The sequence below is a fragment of the Aspergillus thermomutatus genome (assembly GCF_002237265.1).
Source record: "Aspergillus thermomutatus strain HMR AF 39 chromosome Unknown NODE_78, whole genome shotgun sequence".
Classification (NCBI taxonomy): Eukaryota; Fungi; Ascomycota; class Eurotiomycetes; order Eurotiales; family Aspergillaceae; genus Aspergillus; species Aspergillus thermomutatus.
The window spans coordinates 51,266-68,270 of NW_020798127.1; the positions used below are offsets into that span (position 1 = coordinate 51,266).

General features: G+C 51.3%; 3 protein-coding genes across 3 annotated transcripts; 1 reads left to right on the forward strand and 2 right to left on the reverse strand.

The window, feature by feature from the left end:
* Positions 1 to 372: 372 nt before the first annotated feature.
* Positions 373 to 1,836, reverse strand: CDV56_105870 (uncharacterized protein; the record flags this gene model as incomplete). The annotated part of the gene is made up of 7 exons (XM_026759489.1): positions 373 to 861; positions 934 to 1,130; positions 1,189 to 1,306; positions 1,368 to 1,399; positions 1,462 to 1,578; positions 1,639 to 1,662; positions 1,785 to 1,836. The coding sequence occupies 7 exons, from the start codon at positions 1,834 to 1,836 to the stop codon at positions 373 to 375; spliced, it is 1,029 nt and encodes a 342-aa protein (XP_026615000.1).
* Positions 1,837 to 3,349: 1,513 nt separating this feature from the next.
* Positions 3,350 to 7,396, forward strand: CDV56_106075 (uncharacterized protein; the record flags this gene model as incomplete). The annotated part of the gene is made up of 5 exons (XM_026759694.1): positions 3,350 to 3,528; positions 3,585 to 3,675; positions 3,739 to 6,411; positions 6,469 to 6,759; positions 6,818 to 7,396. The coding sequence occupies 5 exons, from the start codon at positions 3,350 to 3,352 to the stop codon at positions 7,394 to 7,396; spliced, it is 3,813 nt and encodes a 1,270-aa protein (XP_026615001.1).
* A 3,176-nt stretch (positions 7,397 to 10,572) lies between these two features.
* Positions 10,573 to 16,612, reverse strand: CDV56_106542 (putative nuclear serine protease HtrA2/Nma111; the record flags this gene model as incomplete). Its single annotated transcript, XM_026760161.1, has 6 exons — positions 10,573 to 11,287; positions 13,278 to 13,312; positions 13,372 to 13,515; positions 13,572 to 13,769; positions 13,829 to 16,129; positions 16,199 to 16,612. 6 exons carry the CDS (start codon positions 16,610 to 16,612, stop codon positions 10,573 to 10,575), a joined length of 3,807 nt encoding a protein of 1,268 aa, XP_026615002.1.
* Between the last annotated feature and the right edge of the window lie 393 nt (positions 16,613 to 17,005).

Below are 17,005 nucleotides of genomic sequence, written 5' to 3' on the forward strand. Positions count from 1 at the left end.
AGCTTCGAGGATACGAGGATACCAGAAATCATGAATTAGAAATCACATACGAGTCACAAGGAACTGATGGTGAAGCTTTTAGGGAAAAACCGAGTCCTAATCCAGACGCGGTTGCATTCAGACAGAAAAGACCCTTGGAAAGGGAAACAAGTGAAATAGAAACCCTGAGATATCATACCATCTTAACATCATGCACGCCGAACCATCCGTCCCGATTCACAATTCACAATGTACAATCCAATTCTACCCAAACTCAATTCGCGAGAGCAATGCTAGATCGCTTGCCCATTAGCATAATCCGTGTCCGATGCCATCATATCCTTGACCGACTTGCAGGTCAAATAGACGAGCAAAGGAGACAGAATTGCGCACTTAAGCAGCCAGCAGAGGCTCCCTGGTCTCCAGAGGCTGGCGGTTGTGCTCAATGGGTTCTGCTACCGGCTCCTGCTTGGGGGCCTCCGGGAAGTCCGTTGTCTTGATGACGAATTCGGGGCTGGGCTCCTGCTTGACAATGGCTTCGGCGCTAGGCTCCTTCTTGACAACAGGACCAGCGGCTTTGCTAATCTCTGGCGAAGCACTGCGACGGTGACCAATGTACTCTTGAGCCTTGGCGCTGTAATCACCGACGTACTGCTTCACGAGACCGGTGGCATGGTGGGTACGCTCCTCCGCGAGGTCCTTCAATTGGTGGGCTTGGGAGTTGATGACTCCTTGGGCATTCTCAATTTGAGCATCAATAACTTCGCGGTTGTTGATGTAGACAAGAGGCCCCAGGTAGGCGATGGTGACACCAATCAAAGACAATCCCCAGAATGGGAGGAACTTGATCAGCCAGTAGGCAGTAAAAGCAGCAGAGAAGGCCTGGAATTCTTGTCAGCGCTGGGCCCATCCTTCAAAGGACAATATGAGGAGCAGATCCGAGTTTAAACATACAGCAACAGTGTGGACAACATTCTCGGCGAACAGAATACGCTGGAACTCGAGGAGAAGGAAGTCGACGAGCTGTTCGAGGTCTTCCAAGACTGCCTCAACAGTTTCCTTGGGTACTGTGTAGTATTTGCGAGGGCGGAAAGAGCTGGCGAGGCCCTGGGACAGCACGAGACGACCACCAATTTCGGCCGCAGCAGTGACTACCATCTCCAATCAGCCACGCGTAAGTAACATATGCACCAACCAGTATCAACTCACATCCCAAAGCCAGATACATAAACTTGAAGAACCAGCGAAGAAGAGGCAGGTAACGGGCGGCAAAGATGAAGGCGACGACGCTCGCAAACGAAACGGCAGTAGCTCTGGGTTGCTCCCACTGGTGTATGTCAGCGACCGATATAAATTGAGACCATGATGTTCTGGCGGAAACAACTCACGCTCAGGAGTCTGTAGAGCAAGGAATGATAGTCTATGCGGTCATTAGCTCTGTCTTCGAGGTTGCTGGCTTGACTTGAAAATTGCACGACATACAGGTCAGGGGCTGGCCGGTCGCAGTGGTTGTTGACGGAGTTGAGCTCGTATATCTCAGGTCGCGCAATTCCTCCTGGGTACGCGAGGCCTCGGACTTGATGTTGTCAATAACAGGACCTGCAAAGCAATTTTGTTAGACACTCGATTTCTCCGCCATCGATTGATTTCATTCTTTACCGTTTGTCACAACATCTCTGATGCCTGAATTGCAAGGTCAGTCTGTGTAGACCTTCGTAGGGAAATGAACAAACTATAAATAGCAGTCGTAGTTAGCATTCCTGCCTTCAAGAAAGTCACCAATATCTGCTCCAAACGTACCTTACTGCCGTCAGGGTTGGGATAGCTCACGTCACCGGCGCTTGGGACTTCGGCCATGGCGGAAGTTTGTGTGGAAAGCTCTAGAACTTGGTCACAGAGTATGAAGATGATTTTGTTGTCAGGGGTTCCGTCAGAAAATCGAGTTCCAGATTAAAACAGATGAAGTCGATGAGATTAGGAGTGTTCGAAAAAGAAAAGGATGAGTGAGAGAGGGATGGAGGGAAGTGGACGGGAGAGCAGCAGAAGAAAAGATAAGGAGAGGGTCGTGCTCCGGTCTGGTCTGGTCTGGTCTGGGTCTGTTTTGGTGGTGATGCAATTCAAGCGAGCCGGACAGGTTCCTGTCTGGTCGTGTGCTTCACTGCCTTTTCTCTTGCTGAGTATTTGGGTCGATCCACTCGAGTATTATTCTACTAATTGTTCTTCTTGTCTCGAAGCATTGAAAGAGTTCTACCTACTCCGTACACCTATCGATTTAATCATGGCGCACGGGATGGCGGGAGCTGTCTGACAGAGCTACTATTAATATTTCTGGGCTCCCTCGACATGTGATAGAGTAGATGACATACGCACTATCAACATCATAGGGGCACACCCTATCGCCACACTGCAAACTTGGCAGGCAACACACTTATGAAAGCAAAGTTCAAGGTCAAGGACTACTACGGAGTACTGTACTACCCACATACAAAGCTATCTATTGGGATTGTCATTTGTATCTGGACTTGATTCTAATGTCCAGGTTAAAATCTCTCGAGCATTGTGGCTGAAGCCTCACGCACATATCTCTCTAGGCGAATGGTAGAAGCCGTAAAGGTTATGATCTCACAATGATCTCTTGACTCTGACAGGCTGGTTTGAAACAGCATGTTTGCGCTGCTGTTGATTACATGAAAACCAGCTCAGCTAGCCTCTGTCCCATTAACCTTCTCCTTCAAGCACAGGGTGTTCATCGGTGGATGTGCGGCTCATAGCTTTCATGATCTTGAAGACAGTTCAGAGTTCTGGCCGAATGCTTAGATCTAATTTCTCAACCGGTTCTGGCACTTGTTATCCCATTGGAGAAGAATCCCATTTGCACCGTGAAAGTACCTAGTAAAGTCAGCGAATCAGGAAGCAAGGGATCGAACGAGCGCAGAACAACGAAAGTGGTGCAGGATTTGACCGCCGGAGGTTGGTCAGAGATGACACCTCTGGCGAGCCCCTGGCTTTTTGAGAAGATGCGAATGTGAAGTCATTGTGTCGAGGATTCGAGGCCCCATCGAGGAATCGCAGCGTAGAATTGGAATAAATCTGGATGCCAGCAAAATCAGGCAGACTCCATGATGTAGTGTATCACGTGATCTGGCGGGACTCACGCGTCTCCGATGTTTTGATGCTCAACTTCCGCCGACGACGAGCGACGGTAGCACACTGTTCACCAGCCAACACTAGCCGCACCACGCCATAAATCGATGATTGCCTTGCCTGGTCTTGACTCCTCAGAACGGGCATTTTGGCCCTTTACGTGATTACACCGATCCATCCCGCACCCACCCAGTAATTCCTTCCTATCGCATTTGTTTACATCGTCATGGCGCCTGCTGGACCGAGGGTGCAGAAGCCTGTCGGCTCTGCAGCATGGATTTCGACCGAGAAAGAGAACTTTGCGCAGCTGGTTGATCAGGAGATGGAAGAGATTGAGTATCCTGTACGCCATGAAATGGATTGGCTGAATGAGCACATGGCAGAGGTGTTCGCTAGCAATCAACTGTGCGTTCTGATCTACATCTCAATCAAACCGTCGACCCTTGCTGACTGCAAAATAGCAATTTTACAGACGTGTTCAAAACTCCCGGAAAGCTCCGAGGTAAGACACCTCGAACAGCACGGAAGCGGAATATAAATGAGAACAGAATTGTACGTTGGCCGCACCCATTGCTATGCTTGACGTTCGTGATCATTCGTACTGACCAATGTCAGCCCTTGAGTGAGATCTTCACAACGTCTCATAATCAAGGAGACCGCAGCCGTAATGGCAGCCCCGCCCGTTCACCCATCAAACCAACCGCTGTGCCTTTGGAGCCAAAAGTCTCTCCAATCAAGACGAAGGACACCGCAGAGAATACCTCGCAACCTCAGTATCCTGATTTGACCCAGAATCTGAACTCTTTCCCCCAGTATAACACCGATTCGGGTTACCATGGTATGCCAGACGATGAAGAGGAGGATCATGACGATGATGTGGTTCTCACCCAAGTGCAATCGGAGACGCAGACATCCACCCAGCCTCTCGAAGACGAGCCCGTAACCGCCAACGAAAGCCAAACCCAACCACAGCGACAGTCTGTTGATCGTCGTACAACAGCTGCTTCATTCCATTCGGCCCAGGAAGACGTACGCCAACGCGGAGAGACGGTCGAGCCTATGGAGTCTGTGGAGGCTGTCAACGATGAGACAACACCAAAACAGGAAAAGGTGGCTTCTTCCACGCCTCAGCCAGAGGAGAAGCGACCGGAAGCATTCCTCGTGGCGGATCCGGCACCAGAGAAGGAGCCCGAGGCCGAGTCTGAGTCCAAGCCACGGCTGGAACCACAAACATCGCCGACCAAGTCTTCTCCAATGAAACAACCAGCTCCTTCGGTGGAAGAAGATATTCCTGAAAAAGACGACACGCCTCTTGACTCCCTTGATGACATCGGCACGCCTTCGGACAACTCCACGCCGGAAAGGCCTCCCATCCGCAAGAGCAGTCTGAGCTTTGCATCGCTTCCCGCACGGGAGCCACTGTTGAAGAAGAGCTTGGGTGGCTCGAGAATCTCTCGCACGAGTCATATTGATATTGCTAGATTGAACAATGCGGCGGGTCCTAGTTCATTTGGTCGGCAAACCGGTGGACATAGAAACACCCCTGTGAATGAGGAGCCAGCGCTGGATGACGATATGGACCTTGATGAAGCTAGAAGAGATGCTCAGCAGCAAGATGGCATTGAGGCAGAAGCAGACGCCACAGCTAGCAAGCTCCATACCAAGTCTTCCACTCAGAGACTTCATGAAAAGATTAGCATGCTTGGCAAACTTCAACCCTCGCGGCCCACGAAATCGATCCCATCCGTTTCAGGCCTATCCTCCGCTCACGTTGCTTATCCCGAGCTCCCAGCAGCCAGTGCAAAGTCGGAGGTGCTCAATCAGGAATCTCGCGAAACGTCTGCACCGGAGCCTATGGCAATCGACGGGGACGACTGGATCAAGCCAATCGACTCTCCGCGGAAAGCAAACGCTCCCAGAAGCCCGAAAACAGAAGTGAAGGTGAAGGAGTTCCCAAATGAAATGAGTCGCGCATACAACGATAGGGCTTCTGTACCACGAACTCAGAATCGGAGCGACGCGGACGCGGTGAGAGCCAGCAACCGAAACGGCACACAATCGATCCGTGAAAAGTCTTCAACGCCAGCATATTCTTCACCCCATCGGCCTACCCATCAGAAGAGTGCGTCAGTGTCCAATACGGGCCACTACGCTTCCACAACACCAGTGGGCTCCCCCGCCGCCGAGCGTCATGATGGCCCTCTGAGCGCATCCAAGTTGAAACTTCAATCCATCATGAGATCTGCCAAGGGTCTGTTTACGAACACCGGTAGTGTGACAGCTGCAGCAAGATTAGAAGCGTCCTCGCCTGATGAACTGGGGTTGCATTCGTACAATCGTGCAAGCGCTAATGCTGCTCGTGAACAACAAGATCGCCGGCCGGTCCAGATCTCTAGTCCTCCCCCTCGACAAGAAGGGCGCAGAACGCGAAGCTCGACGGAGAGGGAAGAAAAACGCAAGCAGAAGGAGCTTGAAGATCGTCGCCGAGAAGAGGAGCAGGCGGAGAAAGCGCGGGCAGAGGAACGCCAGAAAGCCCTTCAATTGAAGATCACTCAGGAAAGGACGCGGATGGAAGAGGAAGAACGTAACGCTCCTCCTTCAGCAGCCGCCGCTCCGGCCAGTTCGAAGAAGGCACAGCCGCTGCAAAGACATCAATCAAGAGAGCCCGAGCCCAGCCATGAACCTGTTTCTCGAGCACCCAGCCGAATGTCCGTCTCCCAACAGCAGCCAAAGCAGAACGATCGTCGCCCTGTGAAGCCCACTCGTGAAGTTCTCCAGAAACCCAAGCCTCAGCCCGTCTCCATCCGTGTAGGCAGCGCGCTTTCGCGCCAGATCCCACTGGCCTCCACTTCTGTGGCGTCTAGCGGTCCGGAGCCCAGTTCTTCTGTCGCTCCACCGCCCTCAGCTTCAAAGCCACCAACTCTCAAGAAGAAGGCGAGCAATTCTTCTTTACATACCGCCTCTTCAAATAGCAGTTTCAAGAGCTCAGTCTCCAGCCAATCGCAGCGCAAAGTTCAGCTTGCGAATGAGAGAAAGAGGGAGCAGGAAGAAAGAGAGGCGCGCCGCAGAGAGGAGCAGAGACGTGAGTTGGAACGCAAGCGAGCTGCTCAGCAGCAAGAAGAAGCCCGTCGTCAGGAAATGCGCAGCCGAGCAGAGGCCGAACGCCGGGAAAGGCTTGCTGCTGAGGATTCCAAGAAGGCCGCCCAGATACAGGCGATCGAGAAGCGGAGACAGGAAAATGCACGGAGACTCGAAAGACAGGGCAGTCAACAACCTACTAACGAACGGGTAAGTGAATCTCCTAAGTCAGCCTTGGAGTCCATGCTGATGCTTCCTGTACTTTAGGCTTCAATTCTCCAGCCAGAGAGACCTCTTTCACAGGCTGCCCGACCCGCGTCACGGCTTGGATCCATTCAACCCTTAGGTCGGACGATCAACCCGCCCCAGCCCAATCCGGCGAAACCACCAAAGAGAGGTCTGGACGACGAAACCAGCTACCGTCCCGCAGCTATGAAGTCCAGTACTGTCCAGCCCTCCGGGGAATCTAAGCGCAGGAAGACGGAAGATGAACACAATCCCATGTCCGCCATTCGACCCACAATGGCCCCGCCCATCAGACAGTCGGGGATCCGCAAGGTAGGCTCCCACCCTTCTTGAATCAGTCTGGTCGTGTTTGCTCATTCTCGTATTTCAGGAGTCCATGAAACCTCCCATGTACGGCCACGGACAATCTTCTACGCATCAACCAGGCGCTTCGATCTTCAAAACCGCCCAAGCCCAAAGACCAGCTCACCCCATGGATATGGCCAAGTACGCAAGCGGCAAGATACCCTTCGCAGAACCAAGCAATGCCCCGTCTCAGCTGCATGGGCATAAGACTCCAGGCGCCAGCTCGTCTCAAAGGGCGCCAGCGAAACCATCTCCCAACTATCCCAACGGGGAGAACATCCATCTTCCCGAGATTGCTACCGATAGTGAGGATGAGGACTCAGATGCGGAGATGCTCCCCGTGCCCAGGTGGGCTCAGCCCAAGGAGCTGGAGAACATCCTTCGCCAGCAGGAAGGCATGGAGGCGGACTCGATCTTTGGTCCCATCGCTCCGTTCTCACTGGAGGAGACATTCAAGGCGGACAAGAAGATCAAGAAATTCCGTGACCGTACCAGCAGCGCCAACTGGTCCGGTGCCGATGGACTGACCCAGGAGGAAATCCGGCGTGACCTCGCCGAGCGTCAACGGCTGAGGCTCAACGGCGGCTGGACCTTTAACACATAATCTCTGCCTTCATACTTACTTTGGACCGGGTATATTCATTTTTTATGTTGGGGTTTGCGTTGCTAGCGACAGCTGAACACTGGAAGAAATGGGGTGATTGGCATACCTGGCGGCGTTTGCGGATCGTTGATATGCTATTAGCTTTGTAGTTGCATTATTGGGAGACATAATTCAAGATTTAGATTTATATCAATCATGAATGATTAAGGTACTTTGGATGTAGTCGAAAGTATTAATTAGTGTCTTCCAGCCAAAACAGTCCTTGTATCCATTTCGTCAGTCTATTGATTGAGGTATATCCGTACCTGCTGCACACAACATCATCGTTCAAAATCTACTAGCAGAGGGCATACAGGCAACCAGAGAGAAGGAAAGGAGAAGAAAAGAAAAAAATAAATAAATAAAGAAGAGAGGGACGGAGCTACCAACCATACTCAGTGATGCCCCGGGAAAAAAAAAAGAATGCATCATCCGTGAATCGAACACGGGCCTCGTCGATGGCAACGACGAATTCTACCACTAGACCAATGATGCTAGTCGTTGACCTACCTCACTTAATTAGTTATATAGCCTAAAAAACACCCAATTCCAATAACCAGTGCAATGGAAGTTACAGCACAAGCAAGAAAAATAAATGAAAAGGAAGGAATAGATAATCCACGAGATACAAGAAGAAGGGTTATTCACGCGGCCACTAAGCCTACAGGGATGCTATAGACGCATGCAGGGGTCGAGACAGACATCATCTACTAGTCTGTTCCACCGGACTGTCTGGGAAATATATATCTACTGCAGAATCTCGGTGAGACCCCGAAGAGTTGGGATATTTGGTGAACAGCAGATGGCTCTAAATCCGGGTATCTGTACACTCAGGCCTATGATGTCAAGGTAAAAAGGCACTCATGATTTTGACACCCTAGATTCTATCCGACTGCGAAAGCAATAGTGGGAATATGGATTTTCTACATATGGTTCACCAAATCGAGTGACTCTGCTAAGGAGATATTGCACGGCACATATGACCAGATGTGGAAAATAGGGGCTATTTTTCTGCGTTAATATGAAGCAATAGCAATAGCAATAGCAATAGCATTATTTTCAAAGGGATTTGGGCCCCTAAAGATTGGGGGTTTTGAAGACCATGACAACCCTATAGCAGCTAGAATATGCAAGCGCATATCAAAAGTTGTTGGCTGGAGATTTCACCTCCAGCTGGAATTAGGGCTGATCATCAGTGCCTTCCGACAGAGCAGTGCTTGCCTGTTCAACTGGCATCTTCCCATCTGGAATCAGCGGCGCTTCGACCCCTGTCTGACTACCTGATTGAGCGGCAGACTGATCACTTGTAGGAACTGGTCTGAATTCATTCCCATTTGTCTTTGTTGTAGAAAGGTAAGTATATGTACATATTAACGCAGCCAATGAGAGACCGCAAAACCATAAATCATCTGGGTCAAAATGATCAGGAGTCAAAGATTGAACTTTTTGATTTGTGTATCCTTAGTTCTTCTCCGCCTTATGGCCATGGTGACGTCCTATGGAAGGGGCCAATCATGAAGGCTTTCCAATTTGAGGTTTGTGTGATCTCTCTGGCTGAACCAGAAGTCCTCCAGGTCCGAAATCAAGGCGCAAGGCCATATGACTAGGTGGAAGAGTAACAGCGGTCAAAAAACTCCACAGTGTAGACACCACCTGTGTACTAGTCCGTGGCTTGATTCGATAGCTGCCGCTGCCGACGCAGCTCCCAAAAATCTTTCGCAAATTGACCAACAGGTCCTTTGTGAGCATGACATCGCCTTTCCTTAGTAAGTCCGATGCTGCGTCGGTGTAGATCGAATCGTTGTTATACTTCGGAGTATCATGAAGAGCATGGTTCGGGACTGCTGCTGGAACTCCATAGGAAACTTGTTGAAGTCTTGTTGAAGCCTCAGCGTGCCGCAAAGCCGGGAAACTCGGTCAGGCCAGGTTTCTTTGTCGAAAAAGGCGTCTGCGTTCTCTGGCAATCCGTAGAAGGTATATGGGCTTTGATCGACGTGTCTGTAAGGCCTGGCTTTTTCCGAATCGGTCGAATTTTATCCAAAAGAGGGACCGTTCATAAACCACATACACTGTCGTCAAACATCTCGGTTGACCTCACAAGAATCATCTGTAGAACCGTGCTGCCAGCCTTTGCAGAGTCATGTTCTCCAGGGTTTACAGCTTGTCGGCCGACAAACACCTCCAACGGAAGGCGGACTTCATCAGTGGAGACTGGCACTTGTGTATCAACATCGACATAGAAACCAGAGACCGACAGAGAGACAGCGATATTCCAAATGTCAACGTACGCTGTCCGGGCAGCAGGGCAGAGGTTGTTCGGTGTGCCAATATCGGTCAATCGATGTCCTGGTCTCCAGACAGATATGGCGAGTGGGTTGTCGTCCGTCTCTGTACAGATACTTGAAGGAAATGGTAATTATGGCTTGGACTGGCGACTGAGGGGCTTCTAATCCATTGGAGCTGCAGCAGCCTGATGCTTGGAATCGGCCCGGCTTATGCCGCAGTTCCACGTGGAACACCTGTATATACTGGCTCGCGCGGACGAGTCGGAGGTCGAGCTTTTCTGTGCTCTTGGTGGTCGTTATCGAGGTTTGTTTAGCATTATATACTGTTGCGACGTGGTCCGTATATGATGACCTTCTTTGTGCACGACTGTATGATCTCAGAAAGAAAAAGATCGAGCTTTCTCCGTCTTGGCAGCCTTTCTTTGATCCTTCTTGCCCTTAGAGAATGCCCGAGATCGGGCTTTCTGCTTTGCGGAACGCCGACGACGACGCACAGCCGGGGACGCATTGGCATTGTCGGTGGTGGTGGTACTGGTGCTGTTGGTGGTGGTAGTGGTGGTGGTGGTATTCTTGGACTTTGCAGGCTTGAACTGTATAAACCACATCATTAGTATCCATACTCACACAGATGATGATCACCTAAGATGTCAATGTATGATAGAAAAGTGGGATCTGTCAAAGTACATCAAGATGTAGCTTTGTCTTGGATAGACTTACCTTTATAGAAGCGACCAGATAAAGTAGATTCTTCACTGTTGAGCGTTCCTTCCCGCCCGGACAAGTCGGCACATTATAGACGGCACACTATATTGCCTTCATTGAGCATTGATCTCAAAGATCCCACAACATGACTTACAGGCATGATGGTATGGAGCAGTAGAAATCCTTCTCAAAGGTGTCTGTATATTCAATGTCAGCGAGAGAAAGTGCTCCGATATCAATGTCTTCACTGTCATCTTCTTGATCGGAGTCATAGACCTTTTCGTCTCCCATCATCGCTGCTTGATCCTCTGTGTTAGCATCAGCTTGGTCACTATGGACGCCCATATCATCTTTGACTATACAGACACATTTGGTATTGTCTGTCGGAATGGTGTTTGGGATGTTGTAGACGTCAAGTATGTTTTCCTGCCTTTTGGGTTTTTGCTTCGCCCAGGTTGCGTGTCGGTATGCAACCCAGTCACTGTATAGCGACAGGTCAGTTGGTAGTTCCCATTTGTGAGCAACGTCCTCGTCTTCCGAATCGGATACCACGTAATGGAGGGTCCGTTTGCCAAGGCTTGTCTGAGTCTTCCGCTTTTCCGTAATTGTGGTGTTGATCTTCTGCACTGCGCTCTTGTATTTTGTCTTTTGTTGCTCGAACCATGCTGGAAGCACGCTATCTCTGAGCATCCATTGTTGCGGTAAGACGGGCCTGGCGTCTGGAGCCTGAAGGTCACCAATGTAAAATGTGGTATAACCGCCGTCATTGTCCTTCTTGTTCTCGCGAGCGAGCCAGTCATTGATTGCCTTTGTTGATGTAGCATCAGTGTAGATCTCTTTGAGGATGCTTGTTTCCCAGATGCGCCTATCGCAAATCCTGACCTTGGATGTCCTCCTCACATAATGTCCTAGGTTCGTCGGAGAGAATCATAGTCTCATCATGTCGACATCCTCTTCATCATTGCTGTCCATAACTCATCATAGATTTCTGTAGCACCACTAAGTGCTGCCAGCCTTTACAGAGTCCACTGAAGCTGCAGCAACCTGGTGCTTGGAAGGGGGTGATTAACAGCGTCGTCTGTTTTAAGCCGTATTTTATGGCCTGAGCAAATCCTGACATTTGAGCCGAAGCCTTAGAGAGCCATCACCCAGACCATCTGTCAGGTTGCTTCTTGGAGAAGGCTTTTTTAGGCTCAATATAGGGTACATCACCTTTATGATGAGTCCCCATGATAGCAGCACCGCCGTGTGCTTCCTTGATGACTGATGGGGCATGTATCTTCACGAGCCATCCCTTGAGGCCCCAATGATCTTACCCATCAGTTCGTTGCCTCAGTTCTTTGCGAAGAAAACACACGCTCTTGACACCATGTTGATTTTTTTGACATTGTAGTGGAATCGTGCGAGGTGGTCTGCCCCATCCCAGTCGTTTCTTTGGCCTTGCACGACGAACCCCCCAACTGCCAGCTCCATGATCGCCACGGCGTTCTGGGCCCACTCCCAAGGCATTGTGTAGTAGTCGTAGTCGTTGGTGATGGTGATGGTGATGGTGATGGTGATTGCTGTATTTAAGAACCCCGTGTGCCTCGCCACTAAGGATCCGTGTCTGAATCGGCAATTCTCTTTCCTCTCTCTTAGGCCTTGTCCTTCCCCAGTATCCTCAACGCTTCTATCCAAGTACCTTGAAGGGCTTGGGAATTGCACCCTTTTCAAGCAAAGAGACGCCCTAGCATTGTCAGACTCTTCAGTGTGGCACACTTCAGGATCTGTGTCATCATCGCAAGGGCCCCCAAGGCAAATCACAAGAAGCGACAGCTATTTAGGCAGAAACTAAAAGAGTTCTTAGGGCTGCATGTGCATTCCTTTTGGCGGGAAGTATAATCACGAAGCGTTTACAGTTGATTAAGATTAACTGTCGCTTCATCAAGCAAGGCGATCCTCAGACTCCCAAGGGCCATGATGCCTCATCGCAACGTCGCAATTGGCTCCCCATGCCACTCTGGGGTGCCTGGTTCTGGTTCTTTACTGCCGGTCGCTTCTTGATTCCGTCCAGGTATTCTCAAATCAAAGTCATTCCTGAACTGGCATCCGTCTTGGACGCGGGGTGACCGTAGGTTCTTCCAGAGCGGGTTACCTTTCTTGAAACAGCTTCGTCGAGGACTGCTTGGAGATCCTCGTCACTAAGCACCCAGGGCTTCTCTGGGATGGGGTGAGAAACTCATCCACCCACCCAGAGCAGCCAATCCTGTGGGCTCCTGAAGCTTGCGGGGCTCATCTAGACAGTATGATATGTCCGTCTGTTTAGCAGGTGGTCGTATCGATGTGGCAAGGACCGCCCACCCGGTAAGAACTCATTATAATTGCTGATGAGCCTTCTTGCACTATGGGGGTCATGAGAGGGCTCAAGGTAATGGTCGCAGGCTGTCTCATCTTCTAGAAGCATAGGAAAAGGGTACATGAGAGCGTCTGTATGCTCTGATTGTGCTACCTCATGGAGGCTGATTAGTACTGGAAGTGGTCAACGAGTAGTTGGAGGAGTGACGATATCTTATATGAAACTAAGGGCTGTAGAGTGAAGTTCCCTGCGTGAGCTGGCTTCATATAACAGGATTGAATTCTTAACAGACCTAGTGGATTAGAAGGCCTAGGTTACATCGCTAGCATGCATGCATGATCTGACCATATCTTAGTCTTCCTTGTCTCCATCACCAGACGACGACACTTCTGGATATTCAACGTCTACAAGCAAAAACATACTTGGAAAATGCATGGTCTGATGGTCTATAGTATTTTATCATGCATATCTGCAAGAAGTATACACCCAAGGGCCCGAGACCCTATCTACACATACATACATTGTGCTCGGCAGGAACTCAATCCCGACTTTGCACTAATAGTTACAAGCCTGTCCCGACTACCTCAATCGACCTCCGGTTCAACGTCACTGACCTCATCATACGCCTCGTCCATGGCGTCTGGGTTAAGATTGGCTGCGTCGGGGGTGATGCCATCCTTGTGCCTGTCTCTGTCATGGGATACCGTGCGCCAGCCAAGTGGCTGAGTCGGGTCTTTGATGTATTCCGACATGGGGAACTGATACAGGGTCAGCTGACACAGGAAAATATAGAAGAGGGAAAGGGGTAACCTACGTAATGATCGTTCTTCTTCATCGTTACAACCCATGGCACGTTGTCAAAGGTCACGGCACGCAACCGGAAGTATGTATTGTCTGGAATTTTGCTGACCTCCCTGACAAAGCTGTCAAGGTTCGGCGTCGGAACGCCATTCACGGCGGTGATGAAATTCGTAGGCGCGAGGCCATACTGGTAAGCTGGGGAACCGCGACTCTGCATGAAGTTAGTGCCAGAACTACATCAGACCCCTGAAGTATAATGTCGAAACATACCCTTGCGCTGACATACACCTCGCTGTGCAGCTTGGAAATTTGCTGACGTACGGCGTGGTGCGGCTTCTGCAGCACAGCGCCGCAGAAGACAACGGCACGGTCGGTCTCCAGGTCCTCGGTAGGTACCGTCGGTAACTTCATTTGCATCTCCTGTCCATTACGCACGATAAGAGCGTCAAGAACCTCCTTCTCGTACATTTTGTCCAGCTCAGAGACGCGAGTGATGAGTTGACCGTCCAAGGTCAAGATGATGTCCCCTTCCTGTAACGCATCCGCAGTGGACGTGAACTCCGGCGGAGGACAGTCGACTTTGCGCACCATGAAGAGTTGGTGCCGCGATGGGTTCGCCTGGGCTACCTTCTGAATCCACTCCTCCGAGACACCCATGATGCGGGCCTGACTCATCTGAACCACATAGCTCTCCATGTTGAGGATTCGCAGCTTCGGGATGATCCCTTGCTGAATCTTGGATGTAACGGGCAGGAGCGCCGGCGTGGCGAAACCGAGATGGTATTCCACATCCTTGTGAGAGCTCGGAGTGCGCTCTCCCAGATAGTTAAGCCACAAAGCCTGGACTACTCCGTCTTCCCCAATCAGCACACCGTTCGTGCACTGCCCACTCAGGCCCGTGTCAACCGTGATAGCATCGAGGTTGATCGCACGGTAGCGCGGCGCCGAGGCATTCGCGGGGATTGAGACGGTGGTGATGTCAGTAACGGCTGTCTTGGCGACCACGATTCGGAAGTTCTGATTGAAGCCCACGAAGATGGTCTCCTGGCCCTGCTTGATGTACTCGGTGCTCAGCTTGGCGCTCTGAACAGGAGCCTGTACAAGACTGGGATCGTATTGGATGATGGTATAGTTTTGCAGAGGATGCAAGAAGACAACCTTGGCCGCGACAATGATCGAATCGGCCACAGTGATGTTGATGTCACAAAGGTCATAGGGCACAATGGCCCTGGACACCACAACCAGACCCTTTTCGGCATCGATCACCAACCCGAAACCGGTTTTCTTGGCTTGCGGGTACCCGTCGAGCTTCAAGGGCATGGTGCATGACACACGTACAAAGCTGCGCACGATATCCGAAACCGCAGCCTGACTGACACCGTCGAGATGGATGAAATCAGCCTTCCTCGGAACCGGAGTCTCAGCCGGCACGGGGTCAGCAAGATCAGAAAAGTCCCATAGACCTGTCTCGTCGTTACGAATGGCCATTCGCATCTTGGGATGCCAGTGGCGGTCTATGTACACGATGCTGGTCCCCCGCGTGTGAAGATCGCGAATGTGACGATACAAGATGACCACCCGGGACCGATCGGGGATCGTCTTCATTACTGCAATAAACTCGTCCAGATTCCGGGTCGGGCGTTTGTCCACAGCATCAATGATCCATCCCGACAGGGTATTCTCCAACTTGAAAGAGCCTGCTGCTTCGCAAACGTACACTCCTCGAGTGGCGATGGCATAAAGCCGGGCCTGCTGATAGGACAGATTGTGAAAAGTGCCACCGGCCACCGTCACAAAACGGTCTGGCGTGATGGCGTGCAGATCGCCAACCTCACATTCCACCTCCACATTCTGACCGCCTCTCTGAACCAGCAAACGTACGGTCTTCCCGACGCTTGAATCGAGGATATCGTCCAATCGGATGAACTGCGTGAGGAGCTCCCCGTTTACCTGCAGCAGGACATCTCCTTCTTCGAGCTTCCCATCTGCGGGCCCTTCGGGTAGTATGATTTCAGCCACCAACATACTGGTCTCATGCGGCGAGGCTTTGCGAACAGCAGCCTCCCATTCGGAAGTCAATCCCAAGCGACGACACTCATCGAAAGGCTTGAGTATCCACTGTGTCTGAATCGTACCCCGGGCTACAGGCTCACCGCGTTGGATGCACTCCAACGCACGCAGAGGGCGGTCTAGGGGAAGAAAATAGTCCGTAGCCGCACCATCTGCGCGACCTCCAGCCTGTAACGCGATTGCATGACCGTCGATATTGACGACAGGGCTGCCGGAACTGCCACCACTAGCGGCTGCCGCGGCCTGGATATAGTTCGTATTAAAATCACAGTAACCATCACCATACTCCGGCGCGTTCCTGTCGAGCCGACTGATGACACCCGACAAAATGCTCAACTTCTCCCCTGCATCATTACCCACAACTCGAATCTCACAGCCCACACGGGCCGCCTCCGGTCGAAGCTTGAGCTCAGTCAATTCCATGTATCGAATCGCCTTGGGGTCGAATTTCAGAATACCAAAGTCGTGCACGGGATCTCGATAAACAGGACGAACGTCGCACTGGAAACCAACCCCCGAACGTCAGCACTGCAACTATGCCATATCCCCAAGCCCAGACACTCAACTCACCTCCTCATGATTATCAAATATACAATAACCCCAGAACGGACCCGCACAAACCACATGGCGATTCGTCAGGATATACCCCCGTTCGGCATCAACCACAAACCCCGTCGCCTGACTACTCATCGACAAGTCCGTATCAAACGAACAAGTCTGGCAGAAATGGATCGACACCACGCTCTTGACCACCTTCTCGATGGTAGCCTGCCACTCCGGCGAATCCGCCTGAGCGGGGCCGATAGGCATCAACCGGCTTGTACCCTCCTCATCCTCGACATCGTAGACGGTCCCGTTCGCGGGCGTCGCGTCCCCGGGCGTTAATGCCGAGCTCTCGGGTTTCAGGTGTTTGGCAGGACGCTCCGCGGGGGCGGCGACTGAGCTGCGCTTGCGCTTTGTGCTGGTCTCACCATTCAGATCCATGCTCTTCCGAGAATTAGACTGAGGTAGGGACGGACGGCAGCGAAGAGAGGGTGCGAGGGAGGAAAGCAGTCGGTTGTTCGTCTGAGGTGTTGCAACGCTAGTCCACCACGAGAGAAACCGATGCCGATGCGGCAGTAGACGACCAAACTGTTTGTGTGGCGATACAGAAGTAACACCGTAGACGCTAGGCGATCGTGAACTACTCCAGGGAAATCGAACAGGCTTTGTGGAAATTCGACGTGTAGAGGGATATGACGATGGGGGCGGTGCGAAAGTGGAAGTAGCAGTAATGTTAGTGATAGTAGCGACCGGCGGGCTCCTTTTGTATAAAGGGAGCAAGACGCAAGACATTCACAAGACACCCCCTCAAAGCCAGCTAGGAATAGAAGAGGG